Source organism: Stenella coeruleoalba (assembly GCF_951394435.1).
Source record: "Stenella coeruleoalba genome assembly, chromosome: 21".
In the NCBI taxonomy this organism is placed as follows: domain Eukaryota; kingdom Metazoa; phylum Chordata; class Mammalia; order Artiodactyla; family Delphinidae; genus Stenella; species Stenella coeruleoalba.
This window is the reverse complement of record NC_137167.1, coordinates 19,404,089-19,429,183: the sequence shown is the minus strand read 5'-3', so window position 1 is coordinate 19,429,183 and position 25,095 is coordinate 19,404,089. Positions and strand designations below refer to the sequence as shown.

Below are 25,095 nucleotides of genomic sequence, written 5' to 3'. Positions count from 1 at the left end.
AAAATAGCATGGACAAAAGGAAGCAGTTGGAGAGAGACATGTAAAAACAAGTCAAGTGATAATTCCATCTCACCTGGCACAGTGCCTGGAGCATAGCAGGCATGCAAACAGTGTTTACTGAGTGAATGAATGCTATATTTGTTTGTAAACATAGTATGGGATCACAGTGGAGGAAATAATTAATTTTGTCTTGAGAGGTCACCTGGAAAAATTTAGTTTTTATATTTAATTACATATGGTTTAATGTAGATTAAATTGAAATATAATACATGAAACAATATGTAATTAAATTTATGTTGTCTTTAATTTCCCTTTTAATATTTATTTTCATTTCTTCCCCAAAACATTGCCTTGATGTGGCAGCTGTATTTTATTTTCCCACAGCATGTGGCACAGTGCTGAGCAGATAGCCAATAATCAATAAATGCTTGTTGATGCCACGATTCTGTAGGACTGCTTCTGTTTAGTGCAGCTGTCTCCTCTCCTGTCAACCTGGCAGGAGACCTGTCCTCTCCTGCCAGGTTGACCTAATGTTCCTTTGCAGAAGCACACGACTTAGGAACAAATAAGTCACAGCCATGTTTAGGAGTGAGAGTGGTGTTCACTGGAGAAAGCCAAGTAGCAGGGCCTCTATACCTCTGTGCAGCCTGTGTCCCTATATATATATATATATATATATATATATATATATATATATATATATATATATAACAGGTGTATATGTATATAGAAAGGAAGGCCATGCAGAATACAGGTTGGGGGTCACGGGCTTTCAAGGTGGAAAGCCCTCAGCCCAATTGCTGCGTCTTCAGTGACTTAAGCTCTCTGATCTATCCATTTGTATGATGAGGATAATAGTAGTTGCCTTATAGAGTTATTTGAGGATTAAATAAGATGCTTATAAAATGCATAGCCTAGGACAGTGCTAGTGTATGTAATAAAAAAATACATCAGCCAGAAGTAAAGTTGTGTGAAGTAAAATTATATGGTTTTATCTAGGAGACTCTTTATTACTCTCTGTACTGCACAAATTTCACATATTTAAGAAATTCACTTTATATCTTGCAGTGCTTCCCAAGATGCCCATGCATGCTATTTGTCCCTGAATTTAAGTAGTGCCCCTCTCATTCTGTAACTTTTTTTTTTTTGGCCCCAGGACTGAGAACTACCTATTTTGTTAGCATAGACTGGAAAAAAAAATTTTCTATTAAGTCCCTAAATCCTTGCTTTTCAAACTTTGCTGTACATTGGAATCAGCTGGGAGTCTTTTAAAAATTCTAAGCCCTGACTGCCACCTTTAGACATTTGATTCAATTTCTGGGCGTGGAAATATTTTTAAAGCTCCCCAAGTGATCCCAATGGACAGCAAAGTTTAGGAACCACTTTTTAAATTATGTAAAAATTGAGAAAGAGATACATGAAAAGGACCTAGTGGTCGTAGATTTTATAAGAATAAAAATAGGCTGACAAATAAATAATTCAGTTGATTCTGGTTCTTTTTTTAGCAAAAACCGTAGGTATCAATTTGTTTGAAGATTATGCAGGTATTTCTGCCCTTCTAGGCTCCCTAGCTTCTAAAATTTATGAAAATTCACCACTGGCAGCATACAGAAGTTATTTTGAGGATGAACAAAATTTTTCATCAAGATTCATGAATTCAAGACTGATTTAAAAAATAATCTCATGAAGTGGTAAAGTTAATTTTCCTCTACAACTTTAAAGAGAGATTAAAGTTTTATATTATCTTGGTAGCTGCCTATACATTAAGACACTGAGAAAAATAATACATATCACCTTCTATTTGTTGTAACTTTTTCTTTCTTCCTTTTTGTCAAAATAAAAAGCCTTCCATATACAAAATGAATGACTGTTCATTTAGCACTTATCATATGCTAGGGTGTTTGAAAATATTACATCAAAATGACCACGGTCCTATAAGGTGAGAATTATGATGTCTATTTTATAGATCAGGAGCATTTTATAGTAAGTTGCCTAGGGTCACACAACTAGGAACTGGCTGAGCCAAACTATGAAACCACGTCTTTGTGCTTAAAGAGCCTGTGCCTTTTTCATACTCCCAAGAGCCAGAGTTCCTCTGTTTTTGCTGTGGAACTGGTTCAATTCTATACAAGGTAACAGTGAGCATCCTTCTGTGGGGAGAAGCCTGGGAAAGTCCAGGAGAATTTCCATGGCGACTGTCAGATTAGACACGGCCTGGAGCTGTGTCTGACCTCCTGGATCACATTGAGTCAAGCCAGCATTGGCCTCATGAAAAATTCACAATAAATTAATCTTATGAAATTCTTTTTGTTCTTGCAGTTCTTTCAGTGGGAAAAATGGTGAAGATGATCAGTTTCATCCTTCTCACCACTGTTCTGGTGATGGGCAGGGAAAGCTGGGTAAGCTCATTACAAAAGCTATTGTTTTAAATACCCACTTAGATCTGAATTTTCTTTTATTTTGCAGAAAGTCTATAGTAACTTGTCACTAAAAAAACTTAACTGGGGGAAAATGAAAAAGCACCTGCCACGTAATAGGCACTTATTAAGTGCTTAAAAAAAAACCTTTAAAGTAAAAATCAGTATTCACACTAAGTAAAATCTTTTTTATTTACTGGGGTTATTTGGGTGGTTGCATAATATTAAGAATTTAAAACTGTCTTTTGAAATTGACCTTGAGCTTTCCAGTATCGGACACTGTCAGTGTAAACTAGACAGATTATTTGAAAGTAATTGCAATGAACTTGTGCCTCTCTCCATTCATGAGTAAAAAGGGAAAAACAATCATTTACTCAAAGTTCTGGGAGAAAGAAAATGCCTAAGTTTTAAATAAGCTTACTAACACTGTATATGTAGTCACATAAAAATTGAACATCCTTGCCCTGTAATCCTTCAGTTATTTTTAAATTGTATAGTCCACTATATTTAACAACATCACAACCAATTTCCCACTATTAGAAAGCAACACAGGATTCCAGATGCCATAAAATGTCTTTGCTGTTCATTTTTTAGACAGGTATAACTCAGGGGGCTAAGCAAATAACTCGTTCAGAGAGGTTAAATCGAAGAGAGTTGAAGAGAGAGTCTGAAAATAAGAAATAGTCCTAGAGAAACAGCTGGGAGAGCTTCAGTGACTTGGGCCTGGAGACAGGAGGGAGGAGTCCTCTACTATCATTTCTCCATTCTCTTGCTATATGACCTTCAGTTTAGAGGCTGAATTTCTATGTTTACGTTATAGTCCTTCACAGGAAGACAATGTATTTTCCTCTTTCTTTTGCCCCAAACAGAATATCTGAACATGCTGTTCAGACAGCCTAGCAAAGTGCCCAGAACACAGTATGCCCTCATATTTATGGAATGAATACAAGGTAGCACATAAAGATAGAAACAGGAAGTTATGCAATTATAAATTGGGAAATATGTCTGACTGTATTCAAATGCCTATTTTAGGAAATAATGTATATAAAAGTAGTGTAAGGCACTTACATGTTAAAATTCATAATTTCTCAGCAAACATTTATGCTTATCACAGGAGATCATGACATGAACTGCAAATAGAGTTGTCAAAGTAAAAACAGGAAAAAGGCAAAACTTTGTCTTTTGTCCTTTCTCTTCACTATCCCCTAGTAACTCTCCCAGCGTTGAGTACTTAAGGGTCTTTACTGCAGCTTCTTGGTCTCAGTAGCTCTTCCCAGGAGGCACACCTCTGCAACTCCCCTTCCCAACTCACCACATTTGCTTTAGCTCTGGAGAAATCCACTCAGTCAGATGCCACTGTAGAAGGAAGCTGATAAACTCTTTCACATGCAATATTCTTGGATTATTTGCCTTTTTTAGAGAAAGTAAACAATTTAACTGAAAGACTCAGGCTTCTGCATCCTGTTTTGAAGTAATTAAGGGAAAAACAATAAGTAAGCCAAAAGGTAAAGTGACTCCAGTAGAATTTCCAGAACAGGTAAATGGGTAAGATACTCAGGGATCTGAGGGTCTAAAGTAGCATCCCTTAGAAAGGTGACCATGTGTCATCAGGTTATGAACATTCAATATATTTTTAAAATGTATCAATACAAAAAGGTCATTCAAAAGCCTTGTTTATTTTAGAGACTGACACACTAGTCACATGTAATGATGCTGTAAAGCACTTTCCTGTTAAGAAAGCACTCAGGCGGTGATATGTAGACTTTGAGAGTAGGATCCTTGAACTGGATATGAATGCTGACTCCTCTAGCCCCCTGAGAATTTCCTGTTTCCTTGAGAAATTGCAAGTTTCCTCAAGGATGAGTCCCTTCCTACCTCGTGGAATCGTTACGAGGATCAAATGAGACAACCACTCTACAGCTCTTGGTGTAGTCATTCAGATTATTTTATATCATTTTTTAGTTCAAGCACTTTACCGTAAGCCATAATTTCTTATTCTCCAAATAACAAACAGTGTTAGAACTTGCAAACCACTTTCTGGGTAGAATATTATTCTGAAACGGGAGCTGGGGACAAATTTGAATCGTTAATTTATCCAGCTTGTTCGGAGCGTTTATTCTTCCTAAGAACGAGATGCACGTTACTCTGCAGGCTCTCGAGAACTGCCTGCACGAGCAGGTGCGGCTCAGAGCCCAGGTGCACCTGCTTGAGACCCGGGTCAAGCAGCAGCGAGTCAAGATCGAGCAGCTTTTGCATGAGAAGGAAGTCCAGTTCCTTGATAAAGGAGAGGAGAATAGCGTCATTGACCTTGGAGGCAAGAGGCAATACGCAGGTCAGAATCTATGTTTCTTATGTGTTTCCATAACTTATATCATACACCCGTGTGCAATGGTGGTGCTAGTAACTTGATCACTTCAGGTTTTGCTAAAGAGCTTTTCCTATGCCAGTAACAAGCAACATGAAGCATTATACCAAATTTAAACGTCTTCTACTCTATTTTACCCCTTTCTCTCTATTATCTCTGCAAGGGACATTTAATAGCATATGCCAATTATCTGAGGATCCCAATAGTTTAATTAGAGATCATGACAATGGATTGTTTAAATGTCAGTGTGCAAATGGCAGATTATATTTGTGAAATTTTACAGTTTTTTATTTGTGTACTGTACCTTGCTTCATTTCATTTATACAATTTTCCCTTCTGAAACTCTGACATGCCTTAGGATAGTAAGTAAGGTAATAGAATAAAAGGGCAGGTCAGGAAAAAGAATCGGAGTTATTTAGGAAAATAAATCATTTTCCTATTATTTATGTTTTATGTGTATATTTTACAGTTTGGTCATTTTCCCTTTGATTAGGCCAGGTTTCCCCCCAGAAACTAAATGATCTTAAACTGCTAACGTATTGCACTTATCCCTACACATGTCCTGTTCCCTACAGAAAAGTATTCACCTGATTTCCTCCAGCCAACTTTAAAATAAACAAATAATAGTTGTCACAAATGAGAATGACATCTGGAATGCTTTGTTCTTATATACTATAGTATGTCTACTGTACTGCCATGATATATTGTAATTTCTCTGTTTATGAGCCTATCTTTGTCAATTATTAACTGGATACTTTATAAGGTCTGGGATGATGTTTCATGCACTCTTTCCTCCTTATTTCCCATCAGAGTCCTTGGAACATGCTAGAGCCTCATATTTATGAATGAAAGCACGGTAGTACATAGAAATAGGAATAGCAAGATAAGCAATTATAAATTGGGAAATATATCTGACTATAATTGAGAACCTGTAGAGGCTAATGAGATGCCAAGCTGATGAGAATAAAAACATCTTTATTTTATGTTTCTAAATATACTCATCAGTGTTAGATATGAGTTGTGAGAATCTTAGAACGTATGCTTCAATAAAATGCTCCCTTTTTCTCTTTTTACTGCGATCCTAATCTCTCTTTGCTCAGTCTCTGCCCTGAGTTCCTGACTCTGTTGTTCAGCAACTTGATCCTTTGCCCTTGATCCTTGGAGTCCAACTGCCTTCCCCACTTTAGGGGACAGAAGGAGACCAGAGCCACTGTCCTGCAGAGTGGGGCTGGATACGGAGCGAGGATGGCGTGTTGCTCTGAAGCATGGAACAAAGAGGAACCAAGGACCGCTTGGGTAAAAACAGGCTTGAGAAACAAGGGACGGTCTGAAGCCACCGCAGGGGCAGAGAACCAGGAACTGGAACCTAAGTGGAGAATTACTGGGAAGATTAAGCAAGACAGTGAAAGAAGACTCAGGAAAGCAATTGAACAGGAAGCAGAATCAGTAGTGATTTCTTGAAGACAGTGATTCTCATGAGAATCACCTGATGACCTTTTAAAATGCTGATGGCTTGTCACAGTTTCAGGGACACTGGCAGAAGACAAGAGACTCCAGGGTCAGAGACATGAGCTTCATGTTTGCACCAATGTGTCCAGCCTGCAAATACCAAGGAAGCGGTGTGGAATAATCCAGGTGGAAGATGTGCAGGCAGTGGGCTAGGTCACAGCTGAGGAACCCTGAGCTTAGGAAACCTCAATCTTTTATAATAGGTTACAAGCAAATCTGCCCAGCCTTTGTACCTCAGAGGAAGCAAACAAACCCGCCATCTGCTCTGGTGCAGCCACTATCTCTATCTGCCCAAAGCTGTTCACTATAGAAACATCCTTGAAAAAAACAGTCCAGAACACAAGCTCTGTGTGCAAAATGTGCAGAAATGCAAGTGACCCATGGGAAATTATAAACAGTGCCTGAGCTCCAATGCAGGCCAATTAAATGATAATCCCTACAGGGTTGAAAAGGAGTGCTTTCCCTGTTGGGTGTGGATGACCAGATCAGGCTTCTTACCAAATTTCTTCCTACAGGCTGAAAAAGTCCAAGATTCCCTGAGGTCACAAAGCAAAGGCTTTATTTCTTTTCAGGTAGGAGGTGGGGTCCTGTACCAGTTTGGTACTCTTTTTTTTTTTTTCTGCCGCACTGTGCAGCATGTGGGATCTCAGTTCCCAGACCAGGGATCTCAGTTCCCCAACCAGTGACTGAACCTGTGCCCCCTGCAGTGGAAGCCCATAGTCGTAACCACTGGACCGCCAGGGAAGTTCCCAATTTGGTACTCTTTTTATTGGGTGTTTGGGACCTGGTTGTAATATGTTTAGGTATCCAACAAGGAGGCTTCAGGTACCTATCCTGAGACTGCAGTAAATGTCAATAAGACACAGATTAGAGGGTAAGATCTCACTGGGTTAATTTGGTCAATCATTGTGGATGACAGGATTGATTCACAGAGAAGTGGGTAATCAGAATAGTCAAAAAGCCATTTGATTGATTACTCTGTCTTATGGGCTGAATCATGTTCCCCCAAAATACGTATGTTGAAGCCCTAACCCTCAGTACCTATGAATGTGACTGTACTTGGCGGTAGGGCCCTTAAAGAGGTGCTTAAGTCAAAAGGAGGCCATTAAGGATGGGCCTTAATTCAATCTGACTGGTATCCTTATAAGAAGAGGAAGTTTGGACACACAGAGAAACACCAGGGATGTGTGTGCACAGAGGGAAGACCATGTGAGGACACAGCAAGAAGTCAGCCAAGAACAGAGGGTTCAGAGAAAACCAAACCTGCTGACACCTTAATCTTGGACTTCCGAGCCCAATAACTGTGAGAAAATAAATTTCTATTATTTAAGCTACACAATTTGTGGTATTTTGTTCCGGCAGACCTAGCAAGCTAATATACCTTACATTGCCTTAGATATCAGCTTCTGGCTCGGGAAGGTAGTACTTTTATAAAGAAAAATTACTAGAGGTGTCCTTTCATCAGGGCTTGTCAGGGCTCTGGGCCAACCGGTGACCACTCTGTCATTGATTCACTAGAGGATATCTTAGCTGAGAGATCTGTAGTTTGTTCAGAACCTGATTGACCTGTGGAATGTCAGTGAGGTCAGAGATGTAAGGGGCTGAGAGCCATGATTGCTCTGGAACGGAGTGTTCCTGGTGGAGGAGTGAAGCATGTTTGGGGTAAATTCCTCAGTGGTGAGGCAGGTAGATGAGTTGGCAGGGGTTATTGTGAGGTAGCTTCCTAGGCTATCTATTCCATTTGATCAAGGAGGGAGTGGACAGTCAGATTTTCACATCGCTTCCTAAATCCAGGAGACATGTTCCGTGTCAGTCAAGATCATGTGTCTTTAAATGCCTGATGGGGGATGATCTTTTTGATGAACAGATGGTCAGTGACTGGTACAAATGAGGAAGCCCTTTCAAGGAATAAAATGTGCCGTCTTCAAAAGATTGTCTACCATCATCAAGATAATGTACTTTCCAGGAGATGTTGCTCAATGAAAGATGTAATCCAGTGTGTTCCTCCCACAGGGGCACTTGAGGATCAACAGAGGATGCTGGAAGAACACTGCAGCCAATAGGGCAGTGGAGGGTGCCTTCCTGGACAGGGCCTGGGGTGTGCATGGCTTAGGCACCTGCTCTCTGCCAGAAAGTAGTGAATCAGACCTGCCATCCTCACAGTTTCTCATCTCCTTCTACCAAGCACGGGATGGGGAGAAATGAGGTTGCCATTCTGAGATATGCTCATAGATTTAAAGAGACATTACAGTTACTAATTCTAAACATTGAAAAGACATGGGTACTGGACCTCTTCCAAGTCTAACACAACAGATCTGCCTGAGACCTAAAATCATTCCATTATAGCGCCTGGTCAAAAGCTGCATCCACCAGAAGTAGCAGCCAACTGGCCCCATTCACTGCCCAAGTCTGTGGTCAGCTAGTGGCCATATTATGACGGGGCTATCAAGCATTGGCTTAATTCTTCTAAGAAGCCCAGTTCAATCTGGAGCCACGGGCGCCTAGACAGCGGCGAAGTAGGAATAGCATGTGTGCTTCCCCTGCTAAGTGTAAAACCAGACAGGCAACCCATGAAACTGGCATGTTCTGACATAACCAACTCTAAAGAAGAAACACTGGAAGGATCGCTGTTGCCAGTGAATTTTCCTAGAGGAATAGCAGAGGCTGTTATAGAAACAAAGTAGATTACACAACGACTCTGGGCTCCATCATAATGGCCTGGATCTGCCCTCTGTGGATGTCCCTGCCCTTAGTCACCCAAACACATATAACAGTCTATTTTAAAGCAAGGTTAAGTCTTGCCTATTGTTTGGAGAATGGATTGTAGCACTACTAACAATGGTCTTCAGGCAATTTGTTTAACTTCTCTATGCCTCAATTTTCTCAGTTGTAAAATGGGGATAATCACGGTATCTAATTTAGAGAATTTTGAGAATTAAATGAATAAATACATGTAAAACAATGAGAACAGTGCCTGGCACACAGTAAGTACTCATAAATATAGCTATCATTATATTTTTTATGTTTCAAAGATAAATTGTTACACAATAAACAAGATACAAAACTACCAGGGATCCTGACAAAAATGAAAAGATTTATCTATATCTACCGTATCTATTTCTTGCCTACCCCAATTTCCTTGGGGAGAATGGATATAAAGTCTTTGCCATTTAAATTTGACATAACTTCCAGCATGACCTTGAATTTGCTGCTGTCACCCTCAGCCCCTGTTGTTCTCTCTCCTGTAGCCCCCCAGGTCAGAAGAGGGGTCAGGGCTGGGGCAGGGAGGTCAGAGAAAGCAGCCATCAAAACCCCCAAGTGCATAATCAAAGCTAGGGAAAAGAGAAGAGTGGGAGTGGTACAAGAATAGGAGAGAGAAGAGGTTGTAAGCGCGAAGGAGAGTCTTTGATTCCAGGGATGACGCCGCCTCTAGACCACAGGGGCTCAAAGTAGAATGATAAGGAGTTAAAAGTATCTTTGGGGGCTTCCTTGGTGGCGCAGTCGTTGGGAGTCCGCCTGCCGATGCAGGGGACGCGGGTTCGTGCCCCGGTCTGGGAAGATCCCACATGCTGCGGAGCGGCTGGGCCCGTGAGCCATGGCCGCTGAGCCTGCGCGTCCGGAGCCTGTGCTCCGCAACGGGAGGGGCCGCAACAGTGAGAGGCCCGCGAACCGCAAAAAAAGAAAAAAAAAAAAGTATCTCTGGTGTTGGAGAGGATTGCCTGGCAGAGAGATCACTGGTATTATGAGTGTACTGGCTTTGTGGAGGCTGCACAGGTATGAGATCAGAAGTGTATACGGTGGAGCTAGAATTCTGACCTTAACTGTTTTCATGCTTCTCTTTTGCATGTTACAGTCCAGGTACAGTAACTGACTTCAGTTTCTCAACAGCACCCTGCTCTCCTGAGCCCTTGGAACTTTACATTAGCCATTATCTCTGTCTGGAGCATCTTTCCTACTCAATCCTGTCCCCTGGGCTGACTCCTATTATTCATCCTTCGGACCCCAGTTAGCCCTTCAGGAAACTTCCTGACCCTCAAGACTGAATTAGGCATCACTTCCATGTACTCCAAAAGCACCTTTTACTTTTCTTTCTTTTTTTTTTTTTAAAGATTTATTTATTATTTATTTATTTTTGGCTGCATCGGGTCTCAGTTGTGGCATGCGGAATCTTTGTTGAGGCATGCAGGATCTTTTGTTGTGGCGTGCGGGCTCTTCACTGTGGTGTGCAGGCTTCTCTGTAGTTGTGGCACGCGGGCTCCAGGGCTCATGAGCTCTGTAGTTTGCGGCACGCGGGCTCTCTAGTTAGGCGTGCGAGCTCAATAGTTGTGGCGCGCGGGCTTAGTGGCCCCGCGGCATGTGGGATCTTAGTTCCCTGACCAGGGATAAAACCTGCGTCCCCTGCGTTGGAAGGTGGATTCTTTACCACTGGACCACCAGGGAAGTCCCTACTTTTCCGTCTCAGCACTTATCATGGAGTATTGTCACTGCATGCTTAGTTGTCTATCTCCTGCTAAACTGTCTAGGTACTGGTATATTTAGCATCTAATGTGATGATTGGCATATTGTGAATGTTCAATATATATTTTAAAAATTTAATTGGTGGAACAAATCAGATGGAAAAAAAAAGAGAGGGCAGATTCTTCAAATGTACTCATGGAGTAAAACAAGATATTTATTTGAATAACAACTCAGAGGAAGGTAACAGGTTGGTCTGCAAAGGATATGTGATTCCAAAAGTAGAAACAAAACTTATCTCAAGGGCAAGAAACTGATCAGTGTAAGAGAAGAAGTACCAGGGAATTCCCTGGCGGTCCAGTAGTTAGGACTCGGCACTTTCACTGCCATGGCCTGGCCCGATCCCTGGTCAGGGAGCTATGATCCCACAAGCTGCATGGTGCGGCTGTAAAAAAAAAAAAAAAAAAAAAAGTACCATTATTCCAAATACCAAACCAAGCTCCAGCGTGTCTATTTAAACAATCTAAGTGGGTTGTCAACACAGATTCAAGTGTCAGATAATGGCAGGAGGCAGGCAGTTGGGTGTTTGTTACAGGGACTGTGCAACCAGTCCTGGGAAGAGTGAGGTTTAAGCACTAAAACTCTCACCCCTGTGTTGAGAGTGCTGGGAGCAGAACTTAGGAACTTAGGAAACTTAGGAAACAAGGAGTAAGGCAAGAAATCAGTTACTAGGAAATTGAAATACCAAGGACAGCGCAGAACTGACTGTATAAGTAGGAGTTGGGTAGAAGAGTCATAGGGACAGGGTCTAGACAAACTATTATAGTGTGTGTGTGTGTGTGTGTGTGTGTGTGTGTGTGTGTGTGTGTGTGTTATAAAATTATAGCATGTATAATATGATAGATAATAGACATTCTAGATGACTGTTTCTGGGTAGAACAGCTAAAAAAATTACAGAAGTCAGTAGATCTGTTTTTATTATGATGTGTTTATGATGGTGTGTTTATGATGATGCAAGCATGAAGGAGAAGGAGGAATAAGCTATGAAATATAAATCCAGTTCAATTGTATTTTATTTTTCAGCATATAGGAAAATAGTACTAGAGAGCCTACCAAGGACAAACACTCAATAAATAAAATATATAATAAGACATAAATTCTAAGAAAATATATAATATATTTACATAATATATAATATTATATAAAATATATAAAAATTTGCTCACACCAAAGTGTATGTTTTTGGTCTCCTTAAATTAAAAAATTAAATATACATGTATATGATCTGTAGAAATAAATTTCTTTGTTCTTATTTACAAGTTACTGTATTATTACTAAATCATTTTCTGAATTCTAATTCATCTCATAGTAGAAAATGCCTAATTACATACAACCTAGCAATTTTTGAAAACAATGCACAAAGCACATTTTTTTTTTTTTTTTGCAAAAACAGGTACAAAGTTTATTATTAGAGACACAGCATACGTGTGGGAGAGCACACAGAGAAACAGTTTATTTATTTAAGACAGAAGCGAGGCAGAAATACACACCCAGAGAGAAAGGGTGTGGGTGTCCTCCCTAATGAGGAGCGCAGTAAAGAGGGGGTCAAATCATGTATATAGCGCAGTTCTTCCAGGTCTTTGTTTACCTTTGGCCAGTTATCTTGTTTCTTTTTTCACACCTGACCTGCCCTAGAAATCTCTCCAACCTGCATGCACATCTTTTTGCCAAGATGGATTTCAGTGCAGAGGCCTGTGGGAGATTTGACAACGTTTGTTATGGGGTTGTGCCCCTCCCTTTTTGACCCCTGAGGAGCTTTTCTGCACATATGCAGTTGGGGAGGTAGTAGATGTGGTCATCTTATCTCTTTACTCTAGCAGAGCTCAGCTCCTGCCCTAACTTTGTCTTTGGAGTGTCAGGGAAAACAAAGCTCCAATTTACTCCGCTGGACAAACTCCAGCTGTCCAGCCCAGGGCCCCATCTACCTCCTATCTCAGTATCTTTTGTTTTTTTTGAATTTTATTTTATTTTATTTTTTATACAGCAGGTTCTTATTAGTCATCCATTTTATACACATCAGTGTATACACGTCAATCCCAGTCCCCCAATTCATCACACCACCACCATTTTTATACAACATATAATTAAATGTATTTTTTTAATCTTTTGGGTGTGATTGAATTATGTGCCTACATTAAAAGATGGTAGTACCAAATTCACACTAATTGGTGACAATCATAGCAGCCTTTGGTATCACATCTGTTCAGCCAAGACCGCTAGTTTAACCACGCCCACTTCTGCAGGAGCCCCCAGTCTTTATGAGACAGTCTCTCAAGGCAGTATGTGTAGTGGTTATTGTAGAGTCCAAATCCTGCTTTCAAAGTCCAGTTGCCCTTGCTAGCCATGGCCTTTGCGCAAGTTACTTGACCTCTATGTGCCTCATATTCCTCATCTGTAACATGGAAGTGACAAGAATACCTATCTCTTTGTTGTAAAGATCAAATGAGTTGGACTTTCCTGGTGGTGCAGTGGTTGAGAGTCCGCCTGCCGATGCAGGGGACACGGGTTTGTGCCCCGGTCCGGGATGATCCCACATGCCGTGGAGCGGCTGGGCCCGTGAGCCATGGCCGCTGAGCCTGCGCGTCCGGAGCCTGTGCTCCGCAACGGGAGAGGCCACAACAGTGAGAGGCCCGCGTCCCGCAAAAAAAAAAAAAAAGAATCCGCCTGCCAACGCAGGGGACACGGGTTCGATCCCTGGTCTGGGAAGATCCCACATGCCATGGAGCAACTAAGCCCGTGCGCCACAACTACTGATCCTGTGCTCTAGAGCCCATGAGCCACAGCTACTGAGCCTGCGCACCTCTTGTTGCTCTGCAAACAAGAGAAGCCACCGCAAGAAGAAGCCCGCACACCAGAACAAAGTAGCCCCCGCTTGCTGCAACTAGAGAAAGCTCATGTGCAGCAACGAAGACCCAACGCAGCCAAAAATAAAAATTTTTTAAAAAGAGCAAATGAGTTAATACATGTAACATGATTACAAAAGCATTTAGCATTTAGCTCAATGAATGTCAGCTATCTATCTACATTATTATATCTTCTCTCCCTTGTTTTCAGAGGAAAGAGCCCACCAACCCTCCCCTACAAGAATATTGCAACTTCCTCTCTCTCCTCTTAAGTTTTATCTTATGTTGCGTGGGGGTAAGGATGGCAGTGGTAGGGCCAGTTCTGGCATTCCCCAGCATGCTCTGTGGCGTGGTGGCTGAGTTCATGCTGGCCTTTCTTTGAGTTTAGAATGTGGGGTACTTAGTGCCTTTGGTTCTCAGCTTTGGGCTCAGCCACCATTCTGGGACAAGAGGAAAAAGCTCATTTGGCAGGCTGTCATGTCACTTTTTGAAGCTTCAACATTCAGCCTTCCAAAATGGCTTGCTTTCTGCATGATCAGAGAAAGTGTTCACCTCACCCAGTTTAACACAGTGTTTATCAAACAGAGGGCAGGTATCCTTGGCCTCACTCTAGCATTATGTAAGTATCCAAAAATTCTTTTTTTTTTTTTAAACTCCCATGAACACAGAGCTCTTTAGCCCTTCTCCTGCCCTTCTCCTGCCTATTCTTGGGGGCATTGAGTGTGTCGAAACATTTTGAAAATCATAGTTTTAAATATTTAGCTAATATTTTAAACACTACCTTGCTTGAACTTTCTATCACAGTGTAAGTCACATTTCCCCCAGGCAGGCTCCTTAACTTATTTGCATAAGCAATTGAGCTACTGGCACTTTTTTGATGTTTATTTATTTGTTGCAGTTTTGTTTTTGTTTTTTCAGTTGAAATCCTTCCTCTGGATCTTAAGTTGTGTTTGGCATTTTCCTCTGGGAAGAAGAAAAAATTTTTAAAAACTTAAACTCAGAGTTGGCATAAAATAAAAACAAATAGAAAATGTTGGCTGAAAACTCCATATTCACAGAGTTTTCCAGAGGCAACTGTTATAGCTAATCATTTTCATATTTGCTTGGAAAATAGTCTGGAACTTGTGAGTCTTTACTATTCAGCTCTTTGGTAGGTAATTAAATGTAAGCAAAGAGCTCCTTTCCTAACAACGTTAAAATCTGCTTACTTTAATGAAAAATATTGTGTGATATACTTGATCACGGATGTAAGCTTTTGAATAACATTGAACTAATTTTAGATAATCATTTTCCCATTGTTTTTCTGCTTGTTTAATTGCCAAAACAGGATTTTTTAAAAATAATCCAGCATGTATAAAGAACACTTGGGCTTCTGAATCTCAAAAATAAATATATGAATAAAGCCTAAATTGTTAGAAAAATGAACATTACACCAAAGCAGTAGTATATGATTGGTCTCAACCTGATAAGGGTTTTTAGAAAGTGATGAAGGTTCTTTATTTTCATTTCTCTTTTGGTTCCTATTGGCTATTCAATCTATTTAATGTGGAGTATATTTTATTTGTAACAAAATTGTTGTAGACAATTTGGCATCAAAACAATGAAAGTGAAGAAAGAACTTAAAATATGCTAAAAGAATGGAATTATCCAATCAGGAAGAGAAATTTTTTATTGGGTACAATTTAACATAAAACATTATATTAGTTTCTGGTGTACGACATAAGGATTTGATATTTGTATGTATTGTGAAATAATCACCACGGTAAGTCTAGTTAACATCCATTGCCATACGTAGTTACAGAATTGTAGAAAATGTTTTTTTCCTTAAAAAGGAAGGAAATAAAATGATAAGGGTAAAATTTGAAAGTTTGTGATGTTAAATTATGATATTTTTATTCAAAAGTCTGTGACTGGGTGTCCTTGAAACTATCTCTTTACAGTGGCCACGAATTCAACTACCCTAAAACATAGCTTCCTGGGCGTCTAAACAACAGTGAGTCCATACTTGCCATATTCTCGAAGTCAGTACAGATCTGCCTAGATACGACCCAATAGATATTAATTTATCCCACGCTCAAGTGGTTTAAGAAACAGATATTACTTTTTGGTGACAAACTGGTAGCTATGTTTGCTTCAGGGGTCAAAGAAATACCATAGCAAAGGAGACTGTGGGGACAAAAGTAGAATCTTGCAGTTTTCAGCAAAAACATCTAAGAATGCATGGACTGTTATAAATTTCAGTGTGTTAGTAAAAAATCTGATGAGACTGGGAGGTTATAAGAATCTAACCAGAAGATTACTATTTTGAGTTCACTTCCAGATGTTCAGAATGATTTATAATGCTCTAAGTCAGGATAATCTATATTAAATTATTTGTTTGGTGTTATATTTCTACTTTCATTTTAGTGTCACAGGAGAGAAAATTTCCTCTGTTCTGTCTGATAAAGCTATAAGTTTCACTTAAATATACTGTGCTTAACTGAAACATATACTTTTAATTGTTTTCTACAAGAATCAGAAATGAAAAACCAGATACATATTTCACTGTTTTATTTTTTCCATGATCATATCAAGAAGGCAGATGCTAGTGAAATACTAGGAAAAGAAATAAATAAGAATTTCCTAATAGCCACTGGAAGATTCAGATTCAGTTTTAAACAGCTGCTTATCTACATCATGTATTTATCTGTCTCCATTAGTATTGAGTAATCTCATTCAGAGGCTCCCTTTAAAAAAAAGAGACAGATAACAAATACTACATTACCTTGTTTTCCAAACAGATTGTTCAGAGATTTTCAATGATGGGTATAAGCAGAGTGGATTTTACCAAATCAAACCTCTCCAGAGCCCAGCAGAATTCTCTGTTTATTGTGACATGTCCGATGGAGGAGGGTGGACTGTAATTCAGAGACGATCTGATGGCAGTGAGAACTTTAACAGGTGTGTTAATTATGACATAAGGATTTATCTGGAGTAGGAAATGTGAGGTTTACAATAGGTTAAGCCTTTTTATTATATCCTGAAGTGTATTAATTAGACAGAATTTCATTCTCTCTTAATAATAATAAAATACATTAGCTAATCAAGAAAATATTGGGGGTAGGGATGGAGGTGCACACCTTGGGTACTGCAAAGGTCCATTTGGATTTTGCTAAAGTCAGCTTTCACTTTAATTTTTTAGAGACTGGAATGACTATGAAAATGGCTTTGGAAATTTTGTCCAAAAAAATGGTGAATATTGGCTGGGTAATAGAAATCTTCACTTATTGACTACACAAGGTAAAGTTTGCCTAATAACAACTTCATCTGAAATACAATAAAAAGAACACAAATATTTTTCACTAAATCATAGACAATAGAACTAATTCAGTAACTACTATGGTTTGCAGATGGCAATGATCGCTTTTGGGCAATAATTCCCTTTGTAAAACGTGGCTGCTTGCACCTGGGTTGTGGGAGGGAGATTTCTCATATATTTTTGTTCTGTTCCTTGGAAGGAAAGCTAATGTTATAATCATTCTTTTTACATGCCTTGAATGCCTCAAAATATATATATTGTATCAGTTATCTGTTGGCACAATAAAACTGTGTAACAAGACATAAATTTAGTGGCTTAAAACAACAACTGTTTCTTATTTCTCACAGATCTACAGGTTGGCTGGGTGGCTTTGCTGATCAGGGCTGGGCTCTGCTAATATTGGCTCAGCTTGCTCATGGGTTGGTGATCAACTTCCTGGTCACCTGGAGGCTGGCTGTTCTAGACTAGCCTTGGATAGAATGCTTCAGCTCACTCCATTTGCTCTCTCATCTTCCAGCTGGCTAGTCTGGACCTGCTCTTGAAGCAGAGGCAGAGTTCCAAGAGAGACAGTGGAAGCACATAACGTTCTTGAGACCCAGACTCAGAAATGGCACACAGTCATTTTCAGTGCCTTCTATTGGTGAAAGCAAGTCACAGGACCAACTCAGCTGTAAGGGGAAAGGAAATAGACTTAATGGGAGGAGTTACGAAGTCTCATTGCAAAGGGAAGGGTGAAGAATTGAGGAATTATGGCAGTTTTTTGGAATCAAATACCACAATATACTAAATATTTTTGTTCCCATTCCATTTCCAAATTTTATTTTGAAAAATTTCCAAGACACAGCAAAACTGGAAAAAGTTTCAACCTACCACCGAGATTTTACATTAATATTTTAATCCCGTATCTATCCATCTATCCATCTATCAATCTATTTTTTTGGACATATTTCAAAGTAAATTGTGTACATCTGTAAAAGTCCCCCTATATGCTTTTGCATGGATATCTTTAACTAGAGTTCAATATTTGTCTAAAATATCACGAGTTTAATAATACGTTTTCCAAGCTTCTCTTTCCCATGTTCTTTTGCTCCAATCCTTTACCTTCCTTACCTTAGTTGCTATCTCAGATTATAGTCAGTTCCACTCAAATCTGATTCTTAATGTTTCATAAAAGGCAACTGTATTGCTCAGGAAAACATGCTAAATCACACTGGCAATACACTAAATGTAAGAGCAAGGGTTTATTTTTTCCAAATAAGTTAAGGAAAGTGATTGGTGCTTCTATATTCATAATAGTATGATCATAATTATAGAGATCTTTGAGACACCAGAATAGTAACTCAGAGAGGATGGATAATCCTAGACGTCTAATGCTTTCTTTGTATATTCTTCTTGTGATCAGTGCTCTCTAAATTTCAATGTATTTATTATCCCACTTTTAAGTGTTTTATGATAGATATATAACATTTATCATACCAGCTTCTGTTTCTTTCACACATTAATATGCATCTGATTTCTTGTTGAAACTATGAAAACCCCAAGAAGTAACCTTTGGCTCCTTCTAAACATACAAAATTCAAAGTTATTATTTTTCAAATTATTATTAAGTGTTTATTTGCCCAGATGCGCTTTGCCAAAACACCTGCTTCCCCTTCAGGTTTTGATTGGTGTTTCAGGCTGGCTACTCTCATGGTAGCAAAAATGTATTGATCAGTTCCAGGCGTCACAACTGCATATCACATCATCCCAAGGAAAAACAGTGCCTTTGACCTTGCATTTCTTAATTATGAGAGCCTTTAAGGCTAAGGAGTTGCCTCTGAAAATAGCTTTATCCCCATTATACAAATTTTGGCTGAAGTGTTTGCAATAAAGTTAATTTAGAAATGGTCTGTAATGCAATTAAGTTAATTTAGAAATGGTCTGTAATTGAACTTTTATTTACTCATTGACCAAAGAGATATTTAGATGGTTACCTAAAAGTCTGAATCTCTTCTATAATACAAAGCACTTTTTTTAGGAGTCTTGATTTAGCCTGTGTTACTGCTCTTGTCCCCTTTGCAGTCTTAGCTCACATAACATTTAGTATGTTTTGATCAGATGAAAGTGGCCTCTTCCTTGAAACCCCACTTTAGAGAGCTCCATGGGACAAGGAATTTGTGGGGCCAGAGTGCCTCCTAGACTAGGTCCAGTGGTGAGGAATCCAGCGTTCCCTGCCCAAGAAGCCTTGAACTTGTCTCCAGGACCTGCTCATGCCTCTTCTTCATCTGTCCCCACTGTGGGACAATTATACAGCTGGTGTGTGCACCCCTAAGTCTGAGGGGAGGTAAAGAAAGAGCTTTTATTTGGGTGTAAAAAGAGCGTGGGTGTGCAGCCTGGAACGCCCATGCATGTGGGCAAAGCCCCTTGCTGTGTGTGGTGGAGACAGAGGTGGAAGAGAAGGGAAGTAGACCACAGACCAGGCCTGCATGCCATGTCTCCCATGTTCCGGCCCAGAACTGGGAGGCAGCCAAGACTAAATTCAAACCTGATCTTACAGGTCACTGTGAAAGTTTATTTATCAAAGTAGGAGGATTGAATATAGTTATTATCTAACAGTTTGATTTATAAGTTTTTATGTTTCTGACAATAGTTCTATTTCTGAAAAAGAATAGTCTTTGTTATTTGCAAATGATGGGACAATGAAGAAAAGATGATTACTTGATGATATCAACTATTTCAGTCATTATTTATATTTAAGATCAACATTCTTACCAAAAGTAAGAAAAAGAGGATAAACGTTTAAACGTCTTAAAACTTCTTTTATTGTTAGATTTCTTAATCTACTTACTAAAAAATGACTTGCTTTCTGTTGTTCTTTGCCAAGTGAATTACACTAGTTTTTACCTGTGATAGATGTAGTAGAAATGTTCTACCTTTAATATTGCGTCCCTAATTTTTTTCGAGTAAAGTACACAACAAAACATTCACGTTGTAAATACAATGGAGTCACTGCTTATTCTTTGAAAACTGACTCATGGCAGAAGGAAATGGTCTAAGTAAAATAGAGCCGCAAATTGTTTTTAGGCCTCAGTAAGTCAGTGTCATCTTACAAATTAAAAAAAAAAAAACTACGATTTTTTTTTTCAGGAGACTACACATTAAAAATCAACCTTGCAGATTTTGAAAAAAATAGCCGTTATGCACAATATAGAAATTTCAAAGTTGGAGATGAAAAGGTACTAACATTTTCAAATAACTAACATCATGAATTAACATGTAAAACATACAATATAAACCTGAAGTCAGGGGAAACAAAAATATGCAATAGAACCTAATCTTTTATTTATTAAATAAACCTGTTAAAATAGTAACAACTGATAATGGAAGTCACCTCTTTTCCTTTAGAATTCCTATGATTTGCATATTGGGGAATATTCTGGAACAGCTGGAGACTCCCTGGCAGGGAATTTTCATCCTGAAGTGCAATGGTGGGCCAGTCACCAAAGAATGAAATTCAGCACATGGGACAGAGATAACGACAACTATGAAGGGAACTGTGCAAAAGAAGATCAGTCTGGCTGGTGGTTTAACAGGTTTGACATTTTATAAATGTAACTGTAGTGGTGTTGATGATTGCTCACTGGTGGGCATTAATTATAACATAAGAGGTAATGTTGGTCTTCTTTATGATACTGGTATTATTAAATAAACATCTTTATAAGAATTCTTAAGTGATGAAGTACCTTTAAGGATTTGTTCATTGTGTACATTAGTAAAGCTTGAAAGATATATCATAGAAATAAATCAAATTACTGCTTTTACAAAGATTCTTTGCAAACAGAATCATGGGCGAGTTACTATAAGTAGTGGGTCACAAATTGACACAAAGAAATAGAGAACATTTTCGATGTTCTAATAACCAAGTAGCTCTCCACCTTCTCGTATCATACCAAATGGCCATGTTATTGTAATTTTTTCTGTGTAATACTACTTTTCATTTACTGTGACTTTTATTAAATCGTTGAATCCAAGCTCCTTCCAATGCATAAGTTTCCTCTACAACATTCCTGAAACCTAATTCCACCTTCTCATTGAATACTTCAATGTTACTTTATCACCAAACTTACTGCATTTTTGATTGTACTAAATCAGTTTTTCTTCATTTTCCTTTTATTTGCCTGAAATCTTCCTTCTTATTACTTTGCCAGTTTTTTTTTCTCAGTAGCTACAGAGTAATTGTATTCTTTTTCAACTTAAGATCTTCGGGTGCTGGATAAGAAGATATTTATTGTATTCCTCAATGTTTTCTCTTCTCTAAGCTAGATATGCCTCATTCCTGTAACTGTTCTCCACCCACGATGATATCCAGACAGTACCCTTTGTTGTAATCACAAAGTTAAGGCAGGAATGGAAAAATTCAAACAGTCTTCCTTAGAAATAACCTGATAAGCCTGCTATGTCTGCAAAGCAGATGTGCTCAGATTGTTAGGCAGTACATGAGCTTTGAACATCTTTTCTATTTAGAAGACAGGGGCCCCCTCAAAATAACTTTGCATTACAGAATCTTTAGTGAGTATTTCTGGCATGCCGTGTTTTCCATGTAATTGAGGACTAATCATTTAAATTCCATAATCCAAATGTTAACATTTTTTTGATTATGTAAATACTTTAAAAACATTAAGCATCATCTATTTTATTAAGTGGAGGTATGCCAGACATATGTCTATTTTCCCTAAAATCATAAGAATCGCCATTATGAACATCATGTGTTATTGTGATGTGCTGATTTTAGAGTTGTAGATTCTATGAAGGTACAGCTTGTTGTATATAGTGTGGAGTGTCAAGTTGAATCTAAATAGTTGTAAAAACACTATTTTATCTGGATTTTGCTTTTTTCAAAGTTTGAGTCCATTTAATTTTTGGTCATTTTGTAAGGGAAGTGGAACACACACAGCAGTGAGAGAAGACAGAGAAACAAAGTTATCTTTCCTGTTTAACAAGTTGAAGGTGGTGTTAATCTTTTTCCCTAGTGGTTTTCTTGTTCTCTTAAAACCATCTTTATCAGCTTCTCTTCATCCTCCTTTTTCTTCCCGTTATTCTAAGTTAACCTTATGTAAGAATTATCAGCATTATGTAAAACATCTATAATTCACAAAGTTGCAAGCATCCCTTAATGTTTGTTTTGGAACAGAATTCCATACACGGAAATAACAACCACAATGTTACTGTTAGCAGGAGATCAAAACTAAGTACCTACCCAGTTGAACAACAGCTGGCACACAGATTAACAGGGGCTAATAAACGATTTACTTGACTTTAAAGACAGGGGTTCAGGAAGGACAAAGAAAGGCAATTCAGTTGCTGGAGCCACCCAAGGAGCCTGCATTATCCTTGGAGGCAAAGGAGATGATAAGCCTGTGCAGGTGGAAAAACAGAAAAGCTGGAGAGAAAGTCAATTGTTCCAGGAGCTCAGTGCTACTTCTACCATACCTGCTACTTCTGTGGTTTAACTCCATCATCCTCTTCCTCCTTACTCTTTGTTTTTCTGTCCCATAGTTCTTCCAATTTACATGAAATCTTGGCACTTCATAAGTATATTCCACTTACAAGGCATTCCTTCTCTGCATAGCAAACTAATCACTGAGTGTTGACGTCTTCTCTGATTTTCTGGTGTAGCATCTCGTGTGTGCTCACAGCTACTTCTTCACCAAGGAAGCCCCAATCTAGCTTCAAGTCCAGGCTGTTCTAGAACCTGGAAGATGCTGGAAAATTGGTCTTAGAATTCCTAAGGTTTCCTGGGTTGACCAGAGTCAGTTTCCTAATAGCATTCAAATCACAGACCAAATAAAAAAGTACATGTAGTAAATGTCTCTAGGAAGACAGAAATATGTCAAAATATATGTTCTGGAGGCTCAATTTAGAGTATTTTGTCTTTTTTTTTTTTTTTTTTCGGTACGCAGGCCTCTCACTGCTGTGGCCTCTCCCATTGCGGAGCACAGGCTCCGGACGCAGAGGCTCAGAGGCCATGGCTCACGGGCCCAGCCGCTCCGCGGCATGTGGGATCTTCCCGGACCGGGGCACAAACCCGTGTCCCCTGAATCGACAGGCAGACTCTCAACCACTGCACCACCAGGGAAGCCCAGTATTTTGTCTTTTGACGTTACTTTCCATTGCAGCTTTTCAAACACAGTAGGCTCTTAACACTTGCAGATTTAGCATAAATGGTTTGGATTAGTTACATCAGTTTAAGTTAGGAGGACAGGACGGTCAGCAGGAGAGAATTACAAGGCGGGTAAGGGATTCAAGCCAGCCACTCAGCGTTTATGGGTAAATTATATGCTTTCTTTGATTCAGTAATTTAGGTGCTTTCCAAAGATTTTAAGAACTATTCCTTGTGAATGTTCTCCTTATGTCCTAATGTCTGATATCTTTTCATTGGTTATATCAATAAATATACAGTAACTAATTTCATAACAGTACACAGAGAATTATCACCTATCCTCAGTTTATCCATATCAGGAACAAAATTTACAGATTCCAAAGGAGGAAGGGGGACATTTAAAAATTTGTGATAACCTAACCAACTTATCTAGGTTGGAGCAATAAATGTAAAAAGTTAACTCAGCAACTAAGACAAATGATTATTGTCTGATGGCTGGGGAAATTTTAAATGGTGGTTTAGGTTTTGTTTTCTTATCCTTGAGCTTAAAATAATTGATGTACTATTGACTTTTAAGAGGGAGGAAGGGAATTTTAATTACGAAAGCTAAGTCTTCGCAGCAGATAGCTGAACACTGTAAGTGTAAAGTATACAGGGGAGCTGGCAAATAGAGCAGCGCGCCACGCCTTGCTTTGTTAACCCATACTGCTCTGCTAAGGCTCAGGCTTACAAGGTCATGTTTTTGCTTGCTTGTTTTCTCCCTCCTTCCCTCCCTCCCTCCCTTCCTCCCTTCCTCCCTTCCTCCCTCCCTCTTTCCTTCCTTCCTTCCTTCCTTCCTTCCTCCCTCCCTCCCTTCCTTCCTCCCTCCCTTCCTTCCTCCCTTCCTTTTCTATTAAGAACAGAACTCCTTCTTTATCAGTACTCTGTAAGTGGCCTAGGTTTTACCCTGAGAGTTGTTATGGTACTAAAACCCACCAGTTTAAAAAACTCATGTTGTAGAATCACTTGGCTTTTGGAAACTGATAAATATTCCCTTATCTAAAAATGGCAGAGGGAGTTCCCTGGTGGTCCAGTGGTTAGGACTCCACACTCTCACTGCCAAGGGTGTGGGTTCAATCCCTGTATGGGGAACTAAGATCCCACAAGCCGCTTGGCATGGCCAAAAAAAAAAAAAAAAAAAAAAAAGGCAGAATTCATAATTAAAATGTTTTTAATCATTTGCTAGCAAACTAAAATGGTTTCTTTCAAAGAGTATTTTTCTAGTCTGATTGTTTTGTGTTTATTTTTCCTCCCACTAGGTGTCACTCTGCAAACCTGAATGGTTTATATCACACTGGCCCCTACACGGCTAAAACAGACAATGGGATAGTCTGGTACACCTGGCATGGATGGTGGTATTCCTTGAAATCTGTGGTTATGAAAATTAGGCCAAGTGATTTTATTCCAAATATTGTTTAATTGTCCCTGCTGGGCTTTCATTTCTGCAGTTCATCTTGGTTTAAGTGATTTGAAAAATAGCAAATCTGAACCTTCACATGTATAATGATGGCAGTTGTTATGTGCACTACTTTTCTTACTTGCCTTTATGACTTAATGTACTTTCAGTACAGCAAATATGTGATATTCACCAAATAAATGTAGATTATGTTACTATTTAACTGAATTCCTACGTGCAAAGGACTATAATAAGAGATTATTGCTGAACAAAAAATAAAAAGCATAGAGTATATACATGACTTGGGAGATAACACAGCATAAATTTATAATAAATTACATATGAATGCAGTTTTAAAAATACATGAAAAAAATCCAGCAAATAATGGATTGCCAAATCAACTGCGTGGATAATAAATATTATGAATCGAGAATGAACTCAGGTCTCTGACTGCAAAGCTAGAACTTTAAATACAGCCCAGGATCTTAATCGCTATAAAACACTTTCTCATATTTTTAGGATGTTTATGTAGATTACACACTTCTTTCAGAAGCCTCAATTTTAATTCTTATAC

At 39.0% G+C, this 25,095-nt stretch overlaps 1 protein-coding gene across 5 annotated transcripts in view; it reads left to right on the top strand.

Moving 5' to 3' along the window:
• The window catches only part of FGL1 (fibrinogen like 1), a 58,158-nt gene extending 33,324 nt beyond the window's left edge, over positions 1-24,834 (top strand). For 3 of the 5 annotated variants that reach the window (XM_079909362.1, XM_079909361.1, XM_079909363.1), the window contains 7 exons: positions 2,320-2,399; positions 4,569-4,749; positions 16,430-16,589; positions 16,831-16,928; positions 20,074-20,162; positions 20,332-20,519; positions 22,887-23,214. In XM_079909362.1, coding sequence (XP_079765488.1) covers positions 2,337-2,399; positions 4,569-4,749; positions 16,430-16,589; positions 16,831-16,928; positions 20,074-20,162; positions 20,332-20,519; positions 22,887-23,127 — 1,020 coding nt within the window. In that variant the 5' untranslated portion in view covers positions 2,320-2,336 and the 3' untranslated portion in view covers positions 23,128-23,214. Of the gene's footprint in view, positions 1-2,319; positions 2,400-4,568; positions 4,750-14,109; positions 14,269-16,429; positions 16,590-16,830; positions 16,929-20,073; positions 20,163-20,331; positions 20,520-22,886; positions 23,215-24,384 lie in introns of those variants that run through there. The other 2 variants (XM_079909364.1, XM_079909365.1) reach the window with 2 other exon arrangements.
• The last annotated feature ends 261 nt before the right edge of the window (positions 24,835-25,095 follow it).